The sequence below is a fragment of the Prionailurus bengalensis genome, chromosome D4, assembly GCF_016509475.1.
Source record: "Prionailurus bengalensis isolate Pbe53 chromosome D4, Fcat_Pben_1.1_paternal_pri, whole genome shotgun sequence".
NCBI classification, from domain to species: Eukaryota; Metazoa; Chordata; class Mammalia; order Carnivora; family Felidae; genus Prionailurus; species Prionailurus bengalensis.
Window position 1 is genome coordinate 4,206,098 of NC_057359.1, and position 27,739 is coordinate 4,233,836.

The window sequence follows — 27,739 nt, forward strand, 5'->3', positions numbered from 1 at the left end:
CAGACCGAGGTCACCTCAAGATCCTTGTCCGCAAAGACCCCTTTTCCAAATAAGGTCACATTCACAGGTCCCACGCTGACCTGTCTCTGGGGGGTCGCCGCTCCCCTATAGTTACCATCTTTCTAGGGCTGGTTGTAGCCTAGTTAGCAACAAATGCATGCTTCTTAAAAGAACCTTAGAAACCTATCATATCATCCTTTCTCTAAATCTTTTCTTTCCAGTATTAGTTATCTGATAATTCTTTTCAATTGGATCCATTTCCATATAAATCCTTTTGTGAGTGTTTTCATTAGTCACTGTGGAAAAGACTGGCCTGGTGGAACAGGTAGGTATTTAAATGCTACAAGAATAGCATTTTCATGGGTTACCGAGGTGGAAACCATCTAGTGAGTCTGACACATTGACCTACTGGTCACCACTTTCACTGAATTGTGTTTTAATTCCTACTTATACACCTAATCAGTATACTCTTACACGCATAAGGTTAAACACACAGTTTTCATCTATTCAGGTACAAACATGACTACTCAAACGATGCTTTTAATTTTTACACCGTTACTGTTATCTCATTCACATACTGCTAAGTCACCAACACGCACATCTCGAATGAGGTCTACATTCTCAGAGAGCGACTTCACGAGACAGGAACAGCTCCAAGTTCTCTCATCAGACAAAAGAACCAAAATTTCCGACTTACTGGGTGATGCGAGATTTCATTATCATTGTCGGAAAAATTACTTTCTTCAGTGAGTCTTCCAAAAGAAGCAGTTCACCTATCTTTTTCTGCAGTGACAGGAGAAACACCTTGGGGAGCCTGGGTGGCTCAGGCAGTTAAGCGTCCGACTCTTAAGCGTTCGGCTCAGGTCGTGATCTCACGGTTCGTGAGATGCGGCCCCGCGTCGGGCTCTGTGCTAAGCACGGAGGCTGCTTGGGATTCTCTCTCCCTCTCTCTCCCCCACTCACTCGCTCTCTACCTCTCAAAATAAGTAAACTTTACAAAAAAAGAAGAAACACCTCAGCTCCAAATTCAGGCCATCCACTGACCCCAACCTTTGCCCTGCTGCAGGGAAACTCAGAAAAGCTGGCACGAAGCCTGGGTATCCCCGCCGCCCCTCCGATGGGGTCTGTGCGGGCACCTCTCTGAGGGCACGTACGTTCATATACCCACACGAAGTTTCAAATTATCAGTGCAATCTCCAAGACTAATGTGGCTGATGCAATAATTGAAAAATTAAGAAACTGTACAGAAAAGCACGGGAGACCCCGCAAGCAGACAGCAACGGCCAACACACCCGCCATCTTCCCGTCTACCTAAGCTAAAAGAGCACATGGCGAACGGGGACTTCGCTACTAAAGCAAATGGTACAGCGTTAGTCCCTTTATCCAAAATGTTGCCTCTTCAATTAACGTATTTTGGCCTTATGCCCTGTTGTTGAGAAGAAATCAAGATGGATGTGAACAATTCATACCTCCACCGGGAATAATTGCCAACTTTGTTTCAACCAAGCCCATTTTCGCAGAGGAAGCTGAAAAGGAAGGAAGAAAATTAAGTAACATCCGGATCATATATTCAAACATCATGACTTGAAGAAGTTAGTAAAAGAAGCTACACATACTCTGTTTACTACTTAAACTCGTGTCACAAATCTTTTAAAAAGTCACTTCAGGAGGCATTTGGTTACGGAAATAGGTAAACACTCTAAATGATAAATATATTAAGAGGCTCACATAACCTTTTCTGTTAAAATTGCTCGGCAGCGAATTAATTTTTGATGCAGAAAGGCCAGGGCTATGACTACATAATTTGACCGGATGCTGCCAAGTCACGTTTGAAGGCTTAGACCCCGCTAACGATTGAGGACGAGGAGAGAGGCTTCTGACAAGCAGGAACATTCTTCGGCTGCCTGAAGAGTCCTCGAAGCCAAACAGCTTAATACATCACACCAGATACGGCACCTTTTCAGGACCAAATCTCCAGTCACTTCTGACAAACGGTTTTACTGTTCTGACAGCCGGGCAGGGTTCCTCTTTCCGCATTTTGCTTTCACGACTACTTTAACACATCTTAATTATTTATTTGCATATCCAAACATACTTGGACCACTTCCCTTATCCTAATTCCCAGAATCTGCACCCTTTCAGAAAAGGGTTTCACGGACTTTAGCTTCTCCATTTAAAACTCAGGATTTGAGACAATTAGGGATCCGAAGGGGAAAGTCCATGTGGACCAGCAGCTACCAACTCCAATCAACAGTCAAAACTTACTAAAAACATCATCATATTGACCCTACTTTCAACAGGCAGCTGCTTCAGAAGTGACAGCAGGAGCCAGGAGAGGTTGGTGACCTATATCTGCTGCCTGCTTCGCCCGGTCCTCGGGCCTGGGGCCCCTGTCCATCACCCCGAAGTGACCGTCTGGCGGCAGCAGTCTCCAGGGCTCTGGCAGGACACCAGGCGTGACGGCCCCGGCACGGGAGCGCCTGGGTTGGCGTCCCAGCTCGGTCACTGACCCCGGGCACGCTGCGTCTCCTCTCTGGGCCCGAGCCTCCGCAGGGATCGAAACACCCTTCACACGGCGCCATTTGGCCGATTGAGCGACTTAATGCAGGTCGAGTGCCGAGACTAGTATGAGGGTCAACATTCGGCACCCGGTCAGCATTGATTGTTTTCCCTGTCATTTTCATGATCACCTCATCCAACCTTCAGGAGACCGAGCGAGAAGTGGACCTCAGGGAGGTGAAGCTGTCATGACGCAGCGAACCAGAGGTAAGTGCTGGGGCCGGGCACGTGCCGCACGTCGGCTCACCCGATCTCCACCACGGCCCCTGCTGGTCCCCCACTGTAGAGGAGCCGACGGCTCTGAGCGGGGCAGGCCCTGCGGTTCAAATTCAGGTCCGCCTGCCCAATTCCGGCTCTCCCCTCCCCGACCGAGACTAACAAGAGGCTGGACCAGACTGTTTCCTTAACCGGGAATCTTCAACACTCCCTTCAGCCCAATGGGTGACTTTTTCTAAATGCTCTACTCAACGAGAGGAAAAGAACAGAACACATCACTTGGAATTATCTGAAGATAACCGCCAGGATTAATTCTCACCTGCTACACGTATGTCACATGCTAGGGCCAGCTCAAGGCCCCCCCCCAGAGCAAGTCCATCTATTGCTGCAATCGTCGGCACTGGAAGATTAGCTGAAATAGAAGGAAAGAGGTTATGTTTCTTCAGGAAGATCGTCGCCTTACGATGCAATCTATGTTACTCGTTTTTAACTGGGATACTGTCCAGAGAACTTTGCATCCCTTTTGCCTTTAACAAAAGAGTCATTTCCCTCATCATGGTTCTTCAAAACCATGCACTGACGTGGAGAGTTCCACCATATAGATATGCACTAATATCTTAACTCCTCCCATATTACAGAAATACTTTCCTAAACAGTTGTTGTCGAATTAACACAGTCACAGTTCTGGCTGTAATCTTAGAGCCCGGAGTCTTTTATGAGGTGCTCGGTTCATACACACTCCTATTCGAAATGACTTAGGTGTGACTGCGAAATCTCTAATCCTTCAAGAACTACCCTGGTCCTCAGAATGACAGTCTCATTCAGCAGTAACACGCCTGTCCATTCAAATCGGCCAGGAGGAAGTCGAACTCTCACTCTTCGCAGACAGCATGACACTCTATGTGGAAAACCCAAAAGACTCCACCAAAAAACTGTCAGAACTGATAGATGGATTCAATAAAGTCACAGGATATAAAATCAAAAAAGTACATAAATCTGTGGCATTTCTATACACCAATAACGAAGAAGCAAAAAAAAGAGAAATCAAGGAATTGATCCCATTTACAATTGCACTGAAGACCACAAAATACCTAGGAATAAACCTAACCAAAGATGTAAAAGATCTGTACTCTGGAAACTACAGAAAGCTTATGAAAGAAACTGAAGAAGACACAAAGAAATGGAAAAACATTCCACGCTCACAGACTGGAAGAACAAATACCGTTAAAATGTCGATACTTCCCCAAGCAATCTACATATTCAATGCAATCCCTATCAAAATGACACCAGCAGTCTTCAGAGAGCTAGAACAAACAATCCTAAAACTAGTATGGAACCAGAAAAGACTCTGAAGAGCCAAAGTTATGTTAAAACAGAAAACCAAAGCTAGTGGCATCACAATCCCAGACTTCCAGCTGTATTACAAAGCCGTAATCATCAAGACAGCATGGTACTGGCACAAAAACAGACACTCAGATCAATGGAACAAAATAGAGAACCCAGAAATGGACCCACAAATGCATGGCCAACCAGTCTTTGACAAAGCAGGAAAGAATGTCCAACAGAAAAAAAGATGGTCTCTTCAGCAAATGGTGTTGGGAAACTGGACAGTAACACGCAGAAGAATGAACCTAGACCAGTATCTTATACCATACACAAAAATAAACTGAACATGGATGGAAGACCTAAACATAAGACAGGAAACCATCAAAATCCTCAAGGAGAAAGCAGGCAAAAACCTCTTTGCCCTTGGCCGCAGCAACTTCTTGCTAGACATGTCTCCAGAGGTAAGGGAAACCAAAGCAAAAATGAATCATTGGGCCCTCATCAAGATACAAACCTTCTGCATGGTGAAGGAAACGATCAACAAAACTAAAAGGCAACTGACGAATGGGAAAAGATACCTGCAAATGACATTATCAGATAAAAGGTTAGTTTCCAAAATCTATGAAGAACTTATCAAACTCCACACCCAAAAGGAAGTAATCCAGTGAAGAATTGGACAAAAGACATGAATAGACACTTTTTAAAAGAAGATATCCAGATGGCTAACACACAATATCCAGACACATGAAAAGATGCTCAACTCACTCATCATCAGGGAAATACAAATCAAAACCACCATGAGATACCACCTCACACCTGTCAGAATGGCTAAAATTAACAACTCAGGAACAACAGATGTTGGCGAGGATGTGGAGAAAGGGGAACCCTCTTGCACTGTTGATGTGAATGCAAACTGGTGCAGCCGCTCTGGAAGACAGTGTGGAGGTTCCTCAAAAAATTAAAAATAGAACTACCCTATGACCCAGCAATAGCACTGCTAGGGATTTATCCAAAGGACACAAAAATGTTGTTTCAAGGGGCACATACACCCCAATGTTTATAGCAGCACTATTTCCAAAGCATGGAAAGAGCCCAAATGTTCATCAACTGATGAATGGATATTAAGTAAGATGTGGTGTGTATATGTGTATATACGTACACACACACACATACACGATGTATATTACACACACATACATACATACATACACAACGGAATATTACTCGGCGATCAAAAAGAATGAAATCTTGCCATCTGCAATAACGTGGATGGAACTAGAGTGTATTATGCCAAGTGAAGGAAGTCAGAGAAAGGTAAATATATGATTTCACTCATGTGTGGAATTTAAGAAACAAAACAGCTGAACATAAGGAAAGGGGAGGAAAAATAAAAAGAAAGAAGGAGGCAAACCATAAGAGACTCTTAAACACAGAGAACAAACTGAGGGTTGCTGGAGGGAGGGTGGGGGGATGGGCATCACTTGTGACGAGCACTGGGTTCTGTACGTTAAGCGATGAATCACTAAGTTACATTTCTGAAATCATTATTACACTATATGTCAACTAGCTTGGATTTAAATAAAATTTTAAAAATAATTACACCATAAAGAAAACCAAACTCAGAAGCCTTTCACAGCAGGCAGTGGCTGTGCGGGTGTGGCCGGGGCACCAGGCACCTCTCCCGCCGAGGAGCGAGCACAACCGGGCAGCTAGGAAAGGACCAGCTCCACCAACGGGCACGCTCACACGGAAGAGGCTCTCAGTTCCGAGACCCTGCCCAGAAGCACGGCTGGGGAGCCGTCAGCCAGCCACAGAGCTCAAAACTAGACTTTCTCCGGCCCCGAGTATTACTTTCAGGAGGCTTCTGTACAGAAGTCTTTCATAACTGGCTCAAAAACTGACTGGTTAATTATTCTGCGAAGCAGACTCCTTATTAATATTGACGATGGGAATGTGAAGCGAGGCCGGCCAAACTTCTTATGGTATAAACAGAACGTGGTACATCTCTTACTGCTCTGACGACGAATAAGAAATAATAATCACGTGTCCTGGCTGCTGCTACAGGGACAGTCATACCGTAACATGCAAACGCAGCAACACGTACATACCTTAAACTTACGTGATATTATATAGCAATTCTACCTTGGTTTTTAAAAATAAATAAAACGTAAGGAAGGAAGCAAGGAAGTAAATAGACACACACAGAGTACCATCCCTCAAAATCTCTCTTCCGCAGGTATTCTGAAATAGGAAATTCCAGTCAGAGAGGTTCATTCTTTGACTCCTTTTAAAATACACAAATTTGTTGAAGTCCACGGAGTGTTATTCACACATGGAGGAATTTATCGGCTTTATTTTAAGAGCAAAGGGTGACCAGGCCCGGACGGGGCCCATTCCCAGGCTGCCACGGAAGACCAGAGTGTTCCCGGGAGCGCAGGGACGGACGGGGCTGTGGAACAGGTGCGCTCCACCTGTCTGTACCTGTCTACGCATTCTGGGGGAAGTGAGGGTGTGAGAGGCCAGTCCAGACTCACACGTGCTCCCCAGAGTGCACTTCACAGCACACTCGGTGACAAAAGAAACAGCCAGCCACGTCAGGGTCTACAGTCGGGAAATGAATTTAATGGAAAACCAGGATCCAGTTAATTTTGTCTGACAAAAAAAAAAAAAAAACAAACCACAAACAAATAAACATCGATCAAGAATATAACAGAAAGCTAATCTGAGTGGCTCCAAGGTCACCTCAAGTCACGACAAGCCAAACGGAGTTTTTGCTACTCGGCCCTCAATCCTTTCTTCCTACAGGCCTCGGGTATTTCTAGATTCCTCTAGTCTCCCGCCCCCCCCCGGTCTCCCGTCTCTGCCATCAGAACCTTTCCCTGGGCCTCCTTCCGGCCTCGGCTCACGTCCTTCTAGGACCAGCTTCCCGAGGAAGGACAGTAAATGATGCCCCCACCGTCCCTCGCCCCCACCGCAGAGCCTCAGTCCCCCACCCCCCCGCCCCCCGGTCTCTCCAACCCCGCTCTTGCTTTTGCTTGCCAGTGACGCTGTGCGGCTGTCCTGCAACCAGTGGGCGCTATCTGGTCCCTATTAAACCTGCTGCCTCCGATGATCAGGCATTCGTGCTGGGCACTCCTCCGTGAGTTCCTCTCTTCGACGGCCTGGCGAGTCCCTGTCAACTTTCCTGTCTTTCCTTCACCTTCTGGTTATTCCTCAGCCTTCTTTCCCTCCCAACAGAAGCTCCCCAGGAGGTCTCATTCCCACCCGTAACCTTCACCACCTACAATACCAATGATGGCCAGATGTCCCTCTCAAACCCAAACTTCAGTCTCAACTGCATCTCTGTAAGCACCTGCCTGTTGGGACATCTCCACTTGAACGCTTTATCGTGTTCAAGCCAGCTTGTCAATCCTTCTTCCAGATTCTCTTTCACACCTGGCAGTACTTCCATCCACCAACTTCCCCCAGACAGACACCCAGAAGTCGTTTTGTCCCACACTCGGGATAAAAACGGAGAAAACAATTAGCATGGTACAGAAGACACCCGATAAACGAGGTTCTGTCCACCAGCCCGACCTCTTCTCCAGCCTCAGGCACACAGTCCACGTTCTGGCCCCAACCTACTTACAGCACCTGCAGAAGCTGTCCCAGCCATACCTGCGGACAAGCTGCCCTGTGCCCTTGAACGCCCAGCCCACAACGACGGGCCGTGCCAGGCACTGCTCACAGCCCCTTCCTTTGCACTCCAGGGGGCTCGGTACCCGCTTGTCCATCAGAGCACTTACCACCCTACCGCCCGTTCTGGAACGGACATTCACGTCGCACCGATGCCGGTCGATGACATTCTTCTTTCTACTCTGGGACCGCCTCTTCTGTCTCTAGCGCATGCCGCCCCGCAGTCTCCCTACTTGGCTTTTTTTCATCCCCTTCTTTCACTTAGTACTTTAAAGACATAACATGAAGACATGTAGCCCGAGGGAGCTCCACGGAAAAGAAAAGCTGCAAAGGTTCCTGACCAGGAGAGAGAAGAAGTGGCCGTGTCCCCTCCTGGCCACAAGAAAATGCCACAGGCACTCACCAGCTACCTGTGGGAAGCCGACTCGTCAGAGACAGAAACCACAAAGGTGAGTTTAAAGGAATCAAACCCAGGTCTGAAATATACGTACCACTGAGCTCCAGTTCCTGAGAATTCCAACTCTTAGCTAAGGGAGGTTGTCTCATAGTCTTTAGACACCCTCCCAAATTAGGAACAGATTCACATGCAAAGAGGAATTTTTCTTCTCATCAAACCGTGCGCTGAAAATGTAGACTGAGTAGAGGGGTCGAAGGAATAAATTGCCCACAAATTCCAAAAGTAATATTCCACAACTTCACAAGCCCTGAAGCACAACAGGAAGCATACAGCAAGATAATGACTCCTGGCCATCTGTAATGTCCTCAACACCGCATCAGGGACGGCGGCCTCAGAAAGACTTGGCAAGGCTTTGCTCTACATTTTTATTAGTGAATATTCTCAAAGAAAGATCATCCTTAAAAATCACACGTAGCCAAAGAAAGTTAAAAAGCTATCATTTTTTTGGAAGGATAAAATGTCTTTAAGAAGAAAAAAAGAGGTAATGCAGGTAAAAACACAAACAAAATGGATTAGTCAATATACCCTCCCTCTCGTTGTAAGAGGTGCCATAAACATTATGTTGAGAAAATAAAATGATGGGGGAGAGGGCGGAGCAACAGGCAGGTTTCTGGTTCCTCCTGACCTGGAGTAACAGGTAAGAACTAAGGAGAAATAAATAAATGTGCTGACTGCGGATCGGGGGGGGGGGGGGGGGGGGGGGGGTGCTGAAATGAGTCTCGTGCTCACGTATTCTTAATTCTGAAGGTAGAGAATAAATACTTTCCCTACATGCTTATACTCTTTGGATACAATGCAAATTATTTTCGAATTTGATAGTTAAAAACCTCAGAAATTTTCTCAAGGGGCTGTAAGTTTTGAACATCACATCTTATGTGAAATATAGAAGATAAAATGACAAAAAAGTCAGGTCCTTATGCAAAACAAGAACAAGGAAAATAGAGTATTAGCACACTCAAATCATTAAACAGGTAAATTACCTGCTACTTTCAAAGGCTGATCAACATAAACTAGCATTACATAAAGCAGTCTATAAAATTTTTCCCACTAAAGAATTATTCAAGCAGAACAGCTTAATTCGCTTTCGATGAGTAACTGAATTTCAACCGTTTGACGAGATTATAAATTCTGAAGTTCTAGTGTGTCAACTACACTTCAATTAAAAAAACTTTTTTTAATTAAATTTTTAAACAAATCTTCAATTTTACATAATCCTAATCTTTCCCTGAGAGCCGTTTCTCTTAGCAAATTTTCTTCAGGAAAAGATGAGTCAGCCCCAAGCGCACACCAGTTTCACGGTTACCTCATACGCTTGTTTTTACATCCAGTACTTTTTCTGCTTGGGAGCACTTCATAATCTCAGTGGACTCGCCGAGACACTGCAGAAGGCCCAACTCCCCACCTCACAGAACTGAGCGGTACGGCAATGGCAGCGTGTGACGGCAGTGTGTGTCTGGACGACGCCGGACGGCCAGGAGCGGAGGCCCCGGCCAACTGCAAAGGCGAGACCCCGTGACCCGACGTGACGCAACCTACAGGCTCAGACGCTATTTTGAGTTCAGTACAGGAAACGGGCCAGGTGTGACAAAGAAGATAGCAATCCTTTGAAATGCTCCTAAAAATGTAATTAAAGCAAACAATTAAAGCTCTGCTATTTTAAGAGAAAAATAAAGGAGGTGCCCAGGAAGGCTCTGGCCTACCTCAGTGGCCCGCAGGAGGACACCCGATGACAGGGGCCACTCGAGTCGGGAGACCACAAATGAGGGGAAGGAGCAGCGAAGGCCTACTTTCAGCTCTGAGAGGGATAGCACAGGTGACAGAAATTTCCAGATGTTTCCAGAAAAAAATAATCCGATTATGAAGGGAAAATGCTAGTGTCAGTCATGATTTTTAAATACGGTTCTTACATAAAACAGAGACATCAAATATTTCAAAAGAAATGCCCACATAATATACATGAAATCTGACTTCATTGAAATCATTCCAAAAAAAAATTAAAAATAAAGTCAAGGTTAACTGAAAATTATAATAAATTCCTACTATCACTAACTCCAACTCCAACTTTCACCTTCAGCCAAAAGTGCCCTCCCCCCTTCCCATCATCACATTTCCAAGGAACCACAGACACAAAACCGCTCCTGCCCAAGCCTGCAGGTGCTGGGCCTGTGTGCCCCACGGCGGGGGGTCAGGGGTCAGGGGGCTGTGTGCCCCACGGTGGGAGGGGGGTGGGAAGGGGGCGGGGGGGGTAGGCCTGTACATGGGAGCCACTGGGCCTGGGTGTCAGGGAGTGCTCGCTGTACAATCTAAGGGAAGATCCTGGATGCTTCTAGGCCAACCTCTTATGTACCTGCCTTCGCCATTTCCCATCTAGCTACCTACAGATCTAGCAGGTGCGAGAAAGTGCTTACTCCATGCAGGCACTGTCTTAATCACCCGACAAATATTACTGAAGCCTCCGGCCAGCCTCATGACATCAGAACCGTTATGACCCTCACCACCAACGGGGACATGGGGCAGAGGAACTGCCGTTACTTGCGGGGAACGGCCACCGCTGGAGCACAGATGGCCTGACTCCAGGCACTTGCCCTTCACCAGTTCTCACGGCCTGCACCCCGAGCCCGTGGGGAAGGATTCTGCACTGCGAGGCCACCTTCCGTCCTTCCTCAAGGACCCGGGGACCAGGAAGCTGAAGGAAGGGAAATGCCGACACCCCGGCGAAGTCTGAGCAGCACACCTGCTCGAAGCCCTGTGAACTCCGGGAGCCCTAGAGCAACGTGCAGTCCACGCAGCCCGACCAAGGCAACCAAGGGCACCGGGTGCAAGGCAACGGTCAGCTGGCTGGAACAGGACTCTGACCTGAGACTTCCCTGCAAACCTCCGACCCGGACCGTCCGAGAGCCTGACTGCAGGTTATCAGAGAAGGCCAGCACCAGATCACCCCTTCCTCCCCAAATTCCCAATCAAATAAAGCCGCCCCGGGGCAACACAGAGAAGAGAGAGCAGCAAGGTCAAGGCCCCCACACTCCCCGCCAGCCCCGTCTGGAGGATTGTACTCAACATAACCGGACGGGAACCTCCACTGTCCACCGCTACTCCGGGTGTTCACTGCGATGGAAAAGAAAAGAAAGACTTCTCGGCACGTGAAATGTTGCCTGACAAATGTAGTTTTTTCCATTTCTGATGAAAACCTAACTCTAGAAGTAGTCTACGTTTACCTGGTAGGAAAAAATACGCCACTCCTGCCTTGCTTCGCAAAGTCTCAGGCCCTGTGTCCTTGCTTTGCAAAGCAGTGTGGCCCAACAGCATTAGCATCCCCTGGAAGCCTGTGGAAATGGAGAAGCCCAGGTCCCAGCCCACAACTACCCGACCAGCAGTTGCGCCGTTAACGAGAGCCACAAGCGGAGCTCTGGATACCCAGCTAACCCACAGGGAGCCTCACCAGCTCACCATCCCGCAGGATGGCCTGCCGACCCCTACGTGGACGGAGGAAGCACGGAGAACCAAACTCTTTGGGTAAGACTCGTAACAGTAAAGGCGGTAAAGGCTTACGCACAGACGTCTCGCGGCTGTATGTGGTACATCCACCGGCTAGGCAATAAAAAGGAACCAACTACTGACTGACCCGTGCGAAACATCGATGACTCCAAAAATACGCTGAAAGACAACTGGCAAATGAATACATCCTGTGCTCCATTTATGAAAACGTCTGCAAATGGAAACTAGTCTCTAGTGATGGAAAACAGCTCATTGGTTATGTGGGGACAGGCAGGGAAGGGGCAGGGGCAGGAGAAAGGGATCACTGGAGGCCATGAAGAAACTTCTGGGGGTGATGGCCATGTTCACCATCTTGATTTGTGGTGATGTTTCCACAGGTCAGAGTCAACACACTGTACGTGTTAACACGTGCAACTTACTATATGTTGGTTATTCCTCAACAGACCTCTTTGTTAAAAATCTAGGACGTGAACAATATGAAAATGATAAATCCAATGCAAGAAAGTATACTAGTTTCCTGATCTTTTATAAACAGGGGTCAATTATTCGTATTTATATTTATATGGAGATAATTCAAATTTGACAAATCAGGTAACACGGATATGAGTCAATTTAAACTTATAAAGAAAACACTAAGAAACATGATGAGAAAAGTAAAAGGGAAGAATTCTGTTTTAATCGAAATACAACTGACACACCCACCATGTTATATTAGCTTCAGGTATACAACACAGCACTTCGACGGCCCTGTCCGTCACTCAGTGCTCACCCGCTAAGTGCTCTCACCACCTGTCACCACACGACGTTATTGTGGTATTACCGTTCCCTACGCTGTACGCTTCATCTCCACGACTCACTCACAACCCAAAGCTTGTACCTCTTGATCCCTTCATCTATTTTACCCACTCCCACCCTCCAACAACCTCAGTTTCTTCTCGTATTTAATATTTAAATATGTGTATTTAAGCATCCAGTTTTTTGCTTGCTTGTTTGTTCATTTGATTTTCTAGATTCCACATATAAGTGAAATCATACGGCATTTATCTTTCTCCGTCTGACTTACCTCACTTAGCATCACAGCCTGCATGTCTATTCATGTTGCTGCAAACGGCAAGACCTCCTTCTTTTCTATGGCTGAGTAACATTCGTGTGTCTGTGTGCGGGGTGGGGGGGGGGGGGCATATAGCATATACACACCACATCTTCTTTACCCATCCATCTACTGATGGACAATTGGGTTGTTTCCACGTCTTGGCTGGTGTGAATAATGTTGCAACAAACAGGGCGGCAGATATATTCATGTTTCTGTTTTCTTTGGGTAAATACCCAGTAGGGGGACTGCTGGATCACACGGTAGTTCTGTTTTCAACTTTTGGAGGAACCTCCACACTGTTTTCCATACTGGCTGCACTAATTTACAATCCCGCCAACAGGATTTTTCACCACATCCTGACCAAAACCCATTACTTCTTGCCTCTTTCATACCAGCCGTCCTGACACGTGTGCAGTGACATCTCATGGTGCTTTGATCGGCATTTCCCTGATGCTGAGCGGTGTGGGGCATCTTTTGGGCGTCTGTTGACCATCTGGGTGTCTTCTCTGGAACACTGTCTATTCAGATCTTCTGCCCATTTTCTAATCAGATTGCTTTTCTGGCGTTGGGTCACAGAAGTTATTCATATATTTTGGATATTAACTCCGTATCAGACATATCAATTGCAAATATGTCCACCCATTCACTAGGTTGCCTTTTTGTTTTGTCAATGATTTCCTTTGCTGTGCAAAAGCTTTTTGTTTTGATATAATCCCAACAGTTTGCTTTTCCTCGGTTCCCTTGCCTGAGGAGACACACCCATGAATATGCTGTTCAGGGCAATGGGGAGGGAGGAATTTAAACTGGAAATATACCAGTTCTGGAACCGCTCATAGCAAGACGTCAACAGAACTTTCCAAAGGAAAGGATCAAGTACACTATGTAAAGTTATAATAAAAATAACCAGGTGGTCCAAAAAACAACCCTTTCCCATTATTAGAATAAACCCACAAACAGAACAAAAAACAAACAAAAACTACATAGCATATTTAGTATGATTTTTAAATGTAAAGCCACCAAAATCAGAAGGCATAAAAAATCATGACAGACATAAACACCAAACATATCAATACATTTAAAGAAGATGTGATCAACTAGTAAGGAAAAGACTCCAAACGGAACACAGAGCAAAACCCAATTTTAAGCAGAACACTAGAGAAACATCTAAAGCAAAAGAGAAAAAATAATTTCTTTTTGATTTGAAGGACACGTATGGTATATACCGAGTCAAGTACAAAGAAAACATCTCATAATCTTACTAAGTAAAGGCAGCATTTCAAATGGGCAAAGAAGCAGCACTGTGTAAACTTGATGAAGGAGGAGGCCACAACAAAGATCTAGGAGCAATAAAGTATCTACGCACCAACACAGCAGCGTCCGCGAAGCACAAACGCAATAGACAAATTCAAAACAGCACAAATATTACAGCCATTCTCCGACCATTATGTAGTAATTGAACTAGAAAATTACAACAAAAATACTAGCTAGCCGGGGATAGAAAATAAAGATGGCCCGAAGACACACTCTCTTTCCCACTTAGGAGCTCAGCAGAGAGTGGGGCCCCAGTGAGGATCTACCCAGCAGAAGCACAGGCTCCCGCCACCCACCTGCACAGGCAACCCTCCGACAAGGCCACTTTCCCGACGGAGCGTGTCCAGTGCAGAGGGCGGTACAGACGTTCTCCTCCTCCCCCAGCTGCTACCTATGTACAGCATGGCAGAAGCGGGTCCCATGCCCCTGTAACTCTGGCCCCCAATTCCTTCTACCCCAACAAATTTTTTATTTATTCAAGTGGATGAATGTTAAAAATACGAAATGGGCTTATCCTTAGCTCAGCTCCTTCTTCTTTCCCAGAACACGGGTTCTCCTCCATATGCCTACGTGCAAAGCACCCTGCTTTGCAGTGTTGTGCAATGTGGGTGCTGGGCCAACTGGTGCAGGAGGCAGCCGGTGCCCACCCAGCCTAGCTGTGACGGCGACGGCCACCCAACGTGGCAGATCCAAATAGGCCAATCCCCTCATCAACAGATCTAAGGCCACAAACTTCAACTGAGCTCACATCAGTAATTAAGGGAATAGTTTGCCCCTTTTTCTACATTTTATTCTTCAATTTATTTCAAATCTTAGAGCGAAGGAGGATTTCTATTTATTAAAGCTCCCTCAGATCCCATAATGATATGTATACTTTCTGCACTGCCGTTTGTCATAGTAAAAAACGAAAAACTACCTAAATGCCCATCAGAAAAAAATAATTATATGCATTATGGCATGTCTCTAGCGAATAATACAAGAAAACAATTTTTTAAAGTGCAGTGATAAAAAATTCCACATTGGAGAAAACTAGACTCCAAATATTCCCAGAATTTTTCAAATACAATCTCTACCACTCAGCCAATGGATAACCAAGAAAACAAGACAGGGGACACCTGGGTGGCTCAGTGGGGTGAGCTTCCGTCTCTTGGATTTGGCTCAGGTCATGATCTCATATCAGGCTCTGTGCTGATAGTGCAGGGCCTGCTTGGGATTCTCTCTCCCTCTCTGCCCCTCCCCCAGCTCACAATCTCTCTCAAAACAAACATGAAAGAAAGGAAAGAAACGAAAGGGGAAGGGGAAGGGGAAGGGGAAGGGGAAGGGGAAGGGGAAGGGGAAAGGAAGGAAAAAAAGGATACAAGATGTGGTAAGAACCAGTAGAAAGAAACCATAAGAAAATACCCATCCAAACTTGAGATCCACAATCTTCAAACACTGATTCTCATATCAAGACATGAAGCCAAGCATGACACTGTAAACTATAAAACGGGACTTAATAATTTCTAAAAGAACCGAAAAGTATTTCAATGAAATAAAAAAAACCTCAATGTGTGCACCGAATTAGGTACAGCTTAGGAAAAATCAGTGAACCTGTCTGTGGTGACAGGACACCATTCAGAGAGGGGTGAGGAGGAACAGGCAGGTGGCCAGATGGAAGAGGGTGCGTACAGGTGCAGTGAGAACGTCTGATACGTGCCTCCATGGCAGAAAATATGGGAAACCAACACCCATCTTAATGAGTTTAAAAGAAAGCAGCAAATCTAACCAGAAGGAAAAAGGGTAATAAAAATGAGGGTGGAAGTAAATAAAACAGAAACAATACAGGGGATTACTAAGGCCCGAAAGAGATTTCTGAAATGCACCACAAAAACTGCTAAGGCTCTTCAGGGACCGACCAAAGAAAACAGAAAGAGGACACCAGTAAGCAAAGCCAGGAGAAGAGAGGACAATCACTGTTGACTCTTCAGATAATTAAGCAGTAAGAGAATGTTATGAATGACATTATACCAATGCGTTTGAAAGTCTCGATGAGGGGCGCCTGGGTGGCGCAGTCGGTTAAGCGTCTGACTTCAGCCAGGTCACGATCTCGTGGTCCGGGAGTTCGAGCCCCGCGTCAGGCTCTGGGCTGATGGCTCGGAGCCTGGAGCCTGTTTCCGATTCTGTGTCTCCCTCTCTCTCTGCCCCTCCCCCGTTCATGCTCTCTCTCTGTCCCAAAAATAAATAAACGTTGAAAAAAAAAATTTTTTTTAAATAAAAAAATTAAAAAAATAAAAAAAAATAAAAAAATGAAAGTCTCGATGAAATGGATGAATTCCTAGGGAATTATTAATTTCCAAAAATAAAATTAAAAAATAGAAAACTTGTTTATGTGGTTATTTTCACATATATACTTGCATATAATGTATGTATCAATGCATGTATACAAATATATATTCACACAAGGGCCATGAAAAGGTCTAAAAATATTAAAATAATTAAATATTAATTAAAATACTAAGTCAGGGAATTAGCAATAATAACCTGGGTGGACAGAAAGATAATGGAGGAAAGCTGCTTTAAAAAGTTCCAAATTTTCACATTAAACACACATTCAGATACCCCTCATGGAATTAAAAGCTAACAAATATAAAAAAGCCAAAAAAGAATTAAAGTGATTTCCCTTTTTGGTCTTGCAAAATTCTAGAATATTCCAGGGTAATATTTTAAAGTGACAGAGCTTGGTTGATAAGCGCATTTCTTTGGCTATATTTAGCAAAACAGTGTAATTTCCACACGACCATCCAAAATCATAACATGATTAACACCCAGTGAAAGTCAGCAAAGGCAGTAAAATCCCACAGACAAAAGGACAGAGATCCTAAGTTGCAAAGGGAAGTGCAGCTCTATTTGAAACTATGACACAATAGGCGGGGGATGTTAGCACTTCTGAGGAAAAACAACAGGCTCCTGGATACTGTCTCATTTTACTGTTTTCCATCATTCCTGGCCAAAGGATAAAGAAACTGGAAAGTGAGATCTGGAAGTTACCATTTGGAAAACTAAGTACATTCAACTAGAGCGTGCTGTCAGTCCTCCGCGTACTGTAATTTCGCACTTTCAATTTCTAGTTATTACATCAAACTGGGTGGGGGGGGGGGGAGAAATGTAAACTACAGCTAGATTGCATCCAATTTAACAAAATTAACTCCTTATTTCAAAAATCTCCTTGGGGCGCCTGGGTGGCTCAGTCGGTTGAGCGTCCGACTTCAGCTCAGGTCATGATCTCACAGTTCGTGAGTTTGAGCCCTGCATCAGGCTCTATGCTGACAGCTCAGAGCCTGGGGCCTGCTTTGAATACTGTGTTTCCCTTTCTCTCTGCTCCTCCTCCGTTCATGCTCTATCTCTCTCACTCCTCCAAAAATAAATTTTTAAAAAAACATTAAAAAAATTTTTTTTCTTAAATCTCCTTGACTTCAAACAAAGGAAAAAAAGCATAATGAACACACACATTTCGGGTCAACCGGGCAGACTGACAAATAATTCTGCAAACTTTAAAAATGTTCTTTACTAAACAATTCTTAACACATCTAAAATAAAAGTCAAGGGCGCCTGAGTGGCTCAGTCAGTTAAATGTCCGACTTCGGCTCAGGTCATGATCTCACGCTTTGTGAGTTTGGGTGCCTGCGTGGGGCTCTGTGCTGTCAGCGCAGAGCCTGGAGCCTGCTTAGGATCCCCCCCCTTTCTCTCTCTCTCTCTCTCTCTCTCTCTCTCTCTCTCTGCCCCTCTCTGCTCTCTCTCTTTCTCAAAAATAAACATTTAAAATAAATAAATAATTAAATAAAAGTCAAATAATCAGGGGACAGCAAAAATATATACTAAGTGCATAATCTTTCAAATTGTATGTGATAACTCATTGTGGCACTAATTATTTTCAAAATAAGCTTTATTTCAGATCAAGTAAAACACAAATTAAGTATTTGAAAAAGCTCTGAAGTGTCAAATGATGGTAAATTACCAAACTCTAACAAAAAAAATCAATCAACGGGCACCTGGGTGGCTCAGTCTGTTGAGTGTCTGACTCTTGACTTCAGCTCAGGTCGTGATTTCAAGGTTGTGAGATCAAGCCCCACATCGGGCTCTGTGCTGAGCATGAAGCCTGCTTGGGATCCTCTCTTTTCCTCTCTCTCTGCCCCTCCCTGCTCATGCTCATGCGCGCACGCTCTCGCTCTCTCGCTCTCTCTCTCTCTCTCTCACACACACACACACACACACACACACACGCCACAGAAATAAACGTTTTTTAAAAAATCAATCACCTCTGGATTCTTTTGTAAGTATCAGATGCTTCTAAATCAAATGCAAAGCTTAAAAGGAACGTATCTGGAATTTATGCATACCCGTTTGCATTCATTACTCAATCTCTCCATCTTAAAATGGGACGCTAGGGAGTTACAACTGGATTTATGTATACCTTTACAGGTATTTATTTATACCTTCACAGAGCACAGGCCTTAGTGTAATGGGTCATGTAATTAACAAGAACAGAACAATTAACCGCATGAGGTGACAAATACAACACGTTAACTTTTCATAAAATGTTATTCATATTTAAAGGCTCTGCATCTGACCTCAGAGAGTATTATGAAGCCATGATAAATCAGCCAGTATGCTTCACAGAAAGCTATATACTACTTTTGAGAAAAAACTTCCCAAACACTATCATTTATAGTTGTTTTTTTTTTAAGAAATCAAATTATGGGGAGTTTTTATCCATAACCAAGGTAAGTTCCAGATAACTAGTTTTTTCTAGACGGACCTACACCAAAAAGCCCAACAGTAAGATTAGGGGGCCTTTCACAATCGTCCAAGGAATGGATCCCTTTCGTCCTGGGCCGGCCCAGGAAGCGGCTGCCGGCAGCCCCAACACGCCTCTCCACAGGGGCCCTTGTCAACGACGCCGGCGACGGCTGTGCTGCAAAATGCAGTCGTCCGTTCTCTCCACTCACCCTCCCGGACAGGTCAGCAGCGCGTGATCGAGGCCCGTTTCATGAAAGACTTTCTTCACCGGGCTTTCGGAACGCTGTTTTCTTCCTACCTCCCTACCCTGGCGGGTCTCTCCGAGTCTCCTTTCCGGTTCTTTTTCATCCCGGTGTTGACACATCACAGGGCTTCAGACTCTTCTCTCTGCAGTAACTCCGTCAGGGCCTCGCCCGGCGTCAAGGCTTCATTCACGTAAGGTGAGTGTCCTGAGCACTCCCCGATTTACGTCGCAAGCCTAGAACACGTGCCCCAACTGCAAACTCCTATCTAGCTGCCTGCTCGACCGCACCACTTGGAGGTCCACTAGGCACCAACCCTCACGCTTCACACTGGGACTCCTGAGTTACCCCTCCCACAGCCGTCGAGCAAAGGGGCAGCTCTCCTATTTGACAGACAGAGTCAGTTCTATCACCCTCGGTCAGATCCTACGAGCAATGTGAACCGGGGGACAAGAGAAACCCAGGCCAGGGCGGGCATGATTCTGGGGATCCGGGATAGAGGCGAACAGAAAGGGATTCTAGAGGACCCACTGTGGAGGAGACAGGAAGGTTCTCCTGTCTACACCAATGGACCCCAGTCACTTTACCTTTCCAATCATGGACCCACCAGCCAGCTGCCAAGCAAGATACCAGGTATACAGATGGAGAAAAACACACTGTGTTCTCACAGCGGTAAGGGGCCACGGAAAGTACCGGATGGTTAAAGAAAGACTAGAATTCACATCTTCTGCCTCTACCTCAAGAGATTTCCAAACCGTATGCCTCCATAAACTGAGATCAAAACTATTCACAGAAGCTCACCACATACTGGTAACACATAAACTTGACTTTGTTGCAACAAATTAACATCTTACGACAATGTCCTTGGGAAAATGTTAAGCTGAGCCGATGTTCTGACATCATCGTAAAAGCAAGTTTATATGATGAGATATAAGGTGCTTCCAGCTTAAGATTAAGATGGCAGAAAGATCACCCGGTTACCAAAACATTAAGGAGTCCTCTCAAGCACCCAGGGGCTCAGTCAGCTAAGTGTCCGCCTCTTGATTTCAGCTCAGGTCATGAGATCAAGCCCTGTGTTGGGCTCCGCACACTGAGCACAGAGCCTGCTTACGATTCCCGCCCTCTCCACCTGCTCACACGTTCTCTCTCACTCGCTCTCTCGGGGGAAAAATATTCTCTTGTACAAAATCAGCCGGGCTGGGGTGGGAAGAGTTTGGTTCTAGTAACAAGCCTCTGCCAAAGGGCAGCCAAGATAAAAATCTGATATGAGTGCACTTCTATCATCCTATGATGGGTTCTTTTTTTTCTTTTTAATTACTAGTGACTTATTTTGTAATGCATTGAGTCAACTCTAAAACTCAGGTGTGCCTCAATTCTAAACTTCAAAAACACACTAAGGAAAGTAAAATAAATGAGAAGCACTACTTGAGAAGAGGTTCATCCCATGAAGTTTACATATATGTTTTCATACAGAACTCTGCTCTTCTGTTGTACAAAAATACCTTCTATGTATGTGACCTGAATTGACAGACTTTTCTGATAGAAAAGTGCATTTGAACAGTAGGCTTTCAATCACATGGAAAAAAGCTAATCAGAGAATTGGAAAACTTGCAAAATTAAACTGTTTCCTTCTATAACACTTTATAGTATTATAAAGTCTTTAAAAAAGAGATGTTTGTTAAATGGATAAATTTTCATTTATTTATGTCCCTTTTACCATAATTACCTATATTTCAATGCAGATTCAGCTCTGCATTTACATAACTAAATTAAAGCTTTTGCAATTTTATTTCATCAGAAAAAAAGGATAAGAACGCTGGAAATGCCTGGCATTTTAAACAATTACTATGGAGTACCATTTACAAAAAATCCATATCACACCAGGTTCTGTAATTTAAAATTCTGGTGAAAACCTATTTTAAACATCTTTTTATCATCAGATGGCAATTCTTTGAGGCCTCAACTCGAGAAGGACGTAGGCTTGGCCGCAGTTTCCACTTGAGAGAGAATTCCAAAATGTTTTCTAGCTCTTCACAAAATAGCATCTAATGGGACAAGACTGGCCACCAGGAGGGAATGAACACCTCTGCTCCCCACACTCCGTATCCCTAATTTGCACGGCAGGAGTCCCAACCGTGGCATGAGCACTGTCACGAGTGAACGCGGCAAGGAGGTGTGCAGCACGCAGCTTGAGAAGGGGTATAAGTTAAGGAACGGCAGCTTTTAGTAGATCCAGATAATCTCATGTCTGTGCATCTGTGATAACTTGCTCAGGCCTCAGATTTCAAAATAACCCGTTACGGCTGTCAGTCTTAGGCACCCCACACCTGAAAAGGGGAGGGGGCCTGGAACAATGTCTGAGAACTCGCCGTTTCTTCAGAACAAAACGCCGCAAAAAGAGCCATAAGACCTTTTTTTTTTGTCTGAAAAGAGCAACAGAACTAAATTTGTTCTAGGATTTTGGAATTACTTTTTAAGAAGAGGCTTTCTAAGAAGCTAGGAACAGTCAAGTAAGGCACTTAGTGACTCAGAATAAAATACAGAACTTCTTTCTGATCTCTAGTTTAATAACACAGAACAGCTTTCCCGTGAGTTCAGTACCTGTAAGTCCCTTACGGACTCTTTCATTAAAAACAAGCAGAGCACAGTAGTCAACAGTAGTCACCAGGGCCAGGAAGAAACTCCATGACCCTCGAGACCCCAGAGAAAGATCCCCCAGGGGTGGAAAATGCACACGTAACGGGGGCAGGAGGGCAAAGTGGTACGGGACAGCCACGAAACACACTGACTCGTATGGTTACTGATGACGCCACAGCGGCTGTGACAACCAACTCACAAAATCCCTGGAATCTTAACCATCACCCAGAGTCTCTACAAACAGCCCCATGAGTGCAGTGCAGGGTCCTCACCCACCGCATCCACTCACCTCCAGCAGACAAGACCACTCCTCCCATGGGAACAACCAACCCTGGAAACCCTGCTCCACAGAAAATCAGCTATGTCAGGGGACCTAGTGGAGAGGGGCCAGCCAGAAAGCTGGAGGCCTATGTGAGGAATCTGGTCCAAAACCAAGGTCGTCTGACATTCAAAGGGTCGTCTTCTTCTCCTTTCCCTTGAAAACCCTTAAAAGTGGGAGTTATTTTCTAAGAATCTGGAATTCTGGCCTCGCTTTATTAAAAATAAGAATCAAGGAGGGAAACGCAGAAAATTATTTGAGAAATGCCATTAGAAATGTTTGCAGGATTCAAGATAGAGGAAGATTTTAAGAACTGTTTGATCTAATTTGGTAAATACAAAGAATGTATGTAGCATACACACATAATGAAGCATAATAATAAAAACTGCCTTAAAATCACCAAAGTAAGAACTAGGTCAGCACTAACACCCTACTGGCCAGGTGTTCTCACCTACTCTTCAACCTGCCTTCCCAAACCCAGAGGTGATCGCTACCATGAATTCTTACGTTTATCATTCTCATATTTTTACTGTGTGGGTATGTGATTTCAGCATACACACATTTCTAAACTACATGCTGTTTTCTACACTTTTAGTTTTATAAAAAATAGATTATATTGTTTTAATTCATTGTTTCAAAGACTCATCCGTGTTGTTACACATGGAAGTGATTCATGTATGCTCAATGCTATCTACAGTACAACTGTACAAATATACCAAAACATTCATCCATTCTCCTACCCCTGAAATTTGGCTGTCTTCAGCTTTTTATTATTAACCATATGCTACTATAAACAGTCTTTTTCTTATATCCTGGTATAGGCTTCCCTGGGACATATATGCAAAATGCCTATAGACTAGTGTAGTTTCAAACTCCAACTAGTAATCCACTCATTGGGTCAAAATCAGGTATTGTTAAAAACAAAATAGTATAGGGGCGCCTGGGTGGCGCAGTCGGTTAAGCGTCCGACTTCAGCCAGGTCACGATCTCGCGGTCCGTGAGTTTGAGCCCCGCGTCGGGCTCTGGGCTGATGGCTCAGAGCCTGGAGCCTGTTTCCGATTCTGTGTCTCCCTCTCTCTCTGCCCCTCCCCCGTTCATGCTCTGTCTCTCTCTGTCCCAAAAATAAATAAACGTTGAAAAAAAAATTTTTAATAAAAAAAAAATAAAATAGTATAATACCCAAATACAGTGCACAAAGGAAGGTGACTATTTCATGAACTTTTGATGCCCACCCTATGTGTTCACTAGGCTAAACTGTGTGTGTGTTTCTTACTATGGGTCTAGTAAAAACAGCATTAAAGGCTTACCCTCCAGGTAAATGCCTCCTAAAAAAGTGAACTATCAAGTCTTATGGGAAGTGAATATTCAACTTTGTAAGACAATACCAAATTGTTTTCCTGAACAATCACATCACTTTGTACTCTCATTAGTGAGTAAATCTGCCCAGTGACCCACTTTCTCCCTGTCTGTAAGGTCAGGCATAAGAATATGTGGCTTATCTGACAGACGTGTGAAACATGATTCTCTGTTGTGTTGCCTTACAGACTCCCAGGCCGCATGCACGCGAGCATATGCTGATTACACACACACACACACACACACACAAACACACACACACACACACACACATATATCCTTGGGCAGTTATATGTTTCAAGTATTTTTTCCCACTTAACGCCTTTTCTACTTTTTTTACAGCACCTTTTAATGAACAAATTTTCTTCAGTTTAATAAGGTGGAATTTATAAACCTTTCCTTTTATGGGCTGTATTATATGTTTGACAAATTTTTTCACTCCACCAAGATCATAAAAGTTCATATTCCTCCATGCATGTAGTCGAGTCTTTGCCGTCCCCAGTGAACACCTGCTCTCTCCTGTGGCGGTTCCCCTATTGATCCACGGCCTTCTGTAGTCGCTCTGGGGTCCATTTGTCTATCCCAAAGCCAGAAACATGCCATCTTAATTTACAAACCTTTAAACAAGGTCTTGAGTGCTGATAAAGCAAGGACCCTCACTTTCTTCTTTAGGGATGTTTGCCTATTTGGGGGCCTCATTACGCTTATCAGGTTCCTCACAAAATTGGTGCTAAGAGGGGCGCCTGGGTGGCGCAGTCGGTTAAGCGTCCGACTTCAGCCAGGTCGCGATCTCGCGGTCCGTGAGTTCGAGCCCTGCGTCAGGCTCTGGGCTGATGGCTCGGAGCCTGGAGCCTGTTTCCGATTCTGTGTGTCCCTCTCTCTCTGCCCCTCCCCCGTTCATGCTCTGTCTCTCTCTGTCCCAAAAATAAATAAACGTTGAAAAAAAAAAATTTTTTTTTTTAAAAATTAGTGCTAAGAACGTAAGGGTAATTACTTTGCATCTGTATATTGAGCCACTTGTGAGAATCATCTTGGGGCACCGGGGTGGCTCGGTAGGTTAAGTGTCTAACTCTGGCTCAGGTCATGAATTCACAATTCACGAGTTCGAGCCCTGCGTCAGGCTCTGTGCTGACAGCCCAGAGCCCAGAGCCTGCTTCCGATTCTGTGTCTCCCTCTTTCTCTGACCCTCTCCCACTCACTCTCGTGCTCTCCCTCTCTCTCTCTCAAAAATAAATAAACATTAAAAAAACAATGGAATCATCTTCTTAATACTGAATCCTCCTATTCTAGGAGATAATGAGTCTCCATTTAATTTATTTAATGTCTTAGGATAAGTTTCATAATTTTTCCCTATGGCTTGTGTATATTGCTAAATCCATTTTTGTTCCTGTTGTAATAGTCTATTTTCTTGACTGACATTTCCTGGATGCTACTGCTGTAAAGAAGTGTAACCGATTATTTTTAAATATGGATCTTACATTTGGCTATCTTGAGATACTCATTATTCCTAATAATTTGTTGATTCTTTTAGATTTTCAATGGAGACCATCATACCACGTGAGACAGGCAGTGTTATCTTTCTTCTCTGTGTCACTATTTTATTTCCATTTCCTGCCTTTCCACGCAGGCCAGGATTTTCAGAACACTGTTGAACAAAGCTGGTGACAGTGGGTCTTTTGTCGTTTTCCTGGTTTTTGGAGACTACTTTTACTTTTTACTACTAAAAAACAGGCACCTTTCATCAAGCTAAGGAAGTTCCCTTCTATTTCTAGTCTGCCTTGACCTCCTTCTAAGAACAGACTTGACATCTCTCAAATTCTTTTCATCAATCTGTTGAGGAAAAACATCATTTTATTTTAACTGGCTAACATCACAAATGAAATTTAATATTTTCAAATGGGAACCTCCTCCCCCTTGTATTCTTGGGAAAATCCAACTTGGTCTTTTGTTTTTTTTTTCTTTTTTTAACCTACCGATTTCATCCATGTTCCTGATACGCGAGACTGGCCCCTCTCCTTTCCTCTATTGTTTCTGTTTACATACGAAGGTCACGCTAATCAGAAATCATGAGTTTAGGAATAAACTCTCGCTGTACTGTTCTGTGGAGGCGTCTGTATAAGACTGAAATGATCTGTTCCTTACAGGCCGGGGCAAGCATCTGCAAGCAAATCATTTAACACATAAAAGCTGGGCCTGGCACTTTCTCGGCGAAGAAACATTCAACTACTGCTCGGTCCTTACTGGACTACTCCAGAATGTGACTACTTCTTGAGACAGAAATTTCACATTTATAGGCATAAAGATTCTCACAGTATTTTCTTACAAGCTTTATAGTCTCTGCTATATCTGCAACCACAACCCTCCTTTCACCTGTAACATCGACTGCTGAGTGTCCTTTGCCCCTTGCAGATGCTCCCTTCTGCAACTGCAGGTCGAGCCCCCTGATCTCAGATCCTCATTTCACTGCCTTCCTTCTACTCTGTTCGGACACAGAACTTTTTACGGTAATACTCAGCTACTTATGGCCAGCGGTTTCCCCTTGCTAACATAGGCATTAAGGTTATGAATTCCCCCTCAAACTATTACTTTAATCAAATCTCAGAAATTTGGGCATACGGCAATTTTATATTCATTCAGTCTTAGTATGTTTTCCCATAATTCTTCTTTCTTTGAGTCATGAGTTACTTAAGAGTCCTTTTTAAACTACCAATATATGGTTTTTAAGTATCTATATTATGCGTATTTTTATTTCGAAGTTAACTGCATTTTGAACAGAGAACGTGGTCTCTCTATATTAAACTTCTGAAATTTAACAGAGATTTTAAGGTCCAACACATGATCCATTCTTGTAAATGTTTCATATGTTGATGAGAAGCATGCATATTCTCCAATTTAGGGTTAAGAGTCTATTAAATCAACTCGATACATTGTTCAAATCTTTATTTTTAACTTCTGTCTTTCAATCTCATGATTAATTGGGGCAGGTGGGACTGAACTCATCCACAGTGATGAAGGATTTGCCAATTTATCCTGTATATATCTAATATAATTTTATTCGTATATTTTTCGTTCTTTTTTTCTCAGGAAGATACAAGTTTAGTCTTATGAAAAACTTAAACTTAACATGCTGTCTCTTACTAGTAATGGTTTTTGAAAAACGCTACAACAGATGTGGCTACTATTAATAATATACAGTTGACTTAAGTTTCTTAATCAAATCTGAACATCTATGTTTTTAACAACAAGCTTAGTCAACTGACATCAATGGTAATTACTGGACTTACTTCATCATCTTAATTTGTCCTGAGGTTGTGCCTCTTTTATCCTCTTTACACTTTGTTAGGATTTGATGAACTTCGTTTCAGTTTTTGTTTTGTTTATTTTTCTTACTCCACTCTCCATCCTCCAACTCATTTGTAAGTCTTATGGCTCCATTCCTGCTCTCTGAATAATACTTCACACTCTCTAGCAAAGGATACAAAGACCTTAAAACCTTCAAATCTCCAAAATGTAAAAACCAAAAAGGCCTGAGCCAAACATGAAGGGAGTTGTCCAGATCAGAAATGCAAGTCAGTAGATTTCTTAAATATAAACAAAAAACAGTGGAAGACTAGAATTAATTCCAAAAAACAGGAGAAATAAAGAAGAAAAAGCCATCTGAGATGGATGACCAGATGAATAAATGGAAAGAAGGAAGGGAGGGAGGAAGAGAAGGAAGGAAATCAGACCCAGTGACTGTTTTAGTAAAACCTGTAAGCTAATATGGTTTGTATACTTTTAAACAGCTGGGAAAAAAAAGAAACAAATTAAATATATTGTTTCATAACACGTGGAAACTATACAAAATTTAAATTTCACAGCAAATATAATTTTACTGGAACAGAGAAACACATTTGTTTACATTTCGTCTGTGGCTGTTTCAGCACATGTAAAAGTTGAGTGCCTAGCACAAGGCAAGGATGTGTCTTCTCACTTGTTCTTTTCAACATCATACTAAAAGTCCTTACAAGTGTTATTAAACAAACAAAAAAAAGGAAATAAAAGGTAATACAGATTGGGAAAGAAAACATAAAACTGTTTTTGCTTGCAAATGATATGACTGTCTACCATGCAAGAGATATGAAAGAATTAACAAAAAACTTCCCAAAACAAATACACAATTATACCAAGGTTGCAGGACACAGGGTAAACATACAAAAGTGAAACACTATTCCATATACCAACAATGAACAAGTGGAATTTGAAATTAAAAACACAATACCACTTATACTAACATG

The 27,739-nt window shown here is 43.7% G+C and overlaps 1 protein-coding gene across 5 annotated transcripts in view; it reads right to left on the minus strand.

Moving 5' to 3' along the window:
- Window positions 1-27,739, minus strand: part of AUH (AU RNA binding methylglutaconyl-CoA hydratase) — a 353,212-nt gene that overhangs the window by 282,408 nt on the left and 43,065 nt on the right. For 3 of the 5 annotated variants that reach the window (XM_043567028.1, XM_043567030.1, XM_043567033.1), the window contains exons 5-6: window positions 3,095-3,187; window positions 1,470-1,526 (exon numbers count right to left, since the gene is read on the minus strand). In XM_043567028.1, coding sequence (XP_043422963.1) covers window positions 1,470-1,526; window positions 3,095-3,187 — 150 coding nt within the window. Of the gene's footprint in view, window positions 1-1,469; window positions 1,527-3,094; window positions 3,188-9,536; window positions 9,705-27,739 lie in introns of those variants that run through there. The other 2 variants (XM_043567031.1, XM_043567029.1) reach the window with 2 other exon arrangements.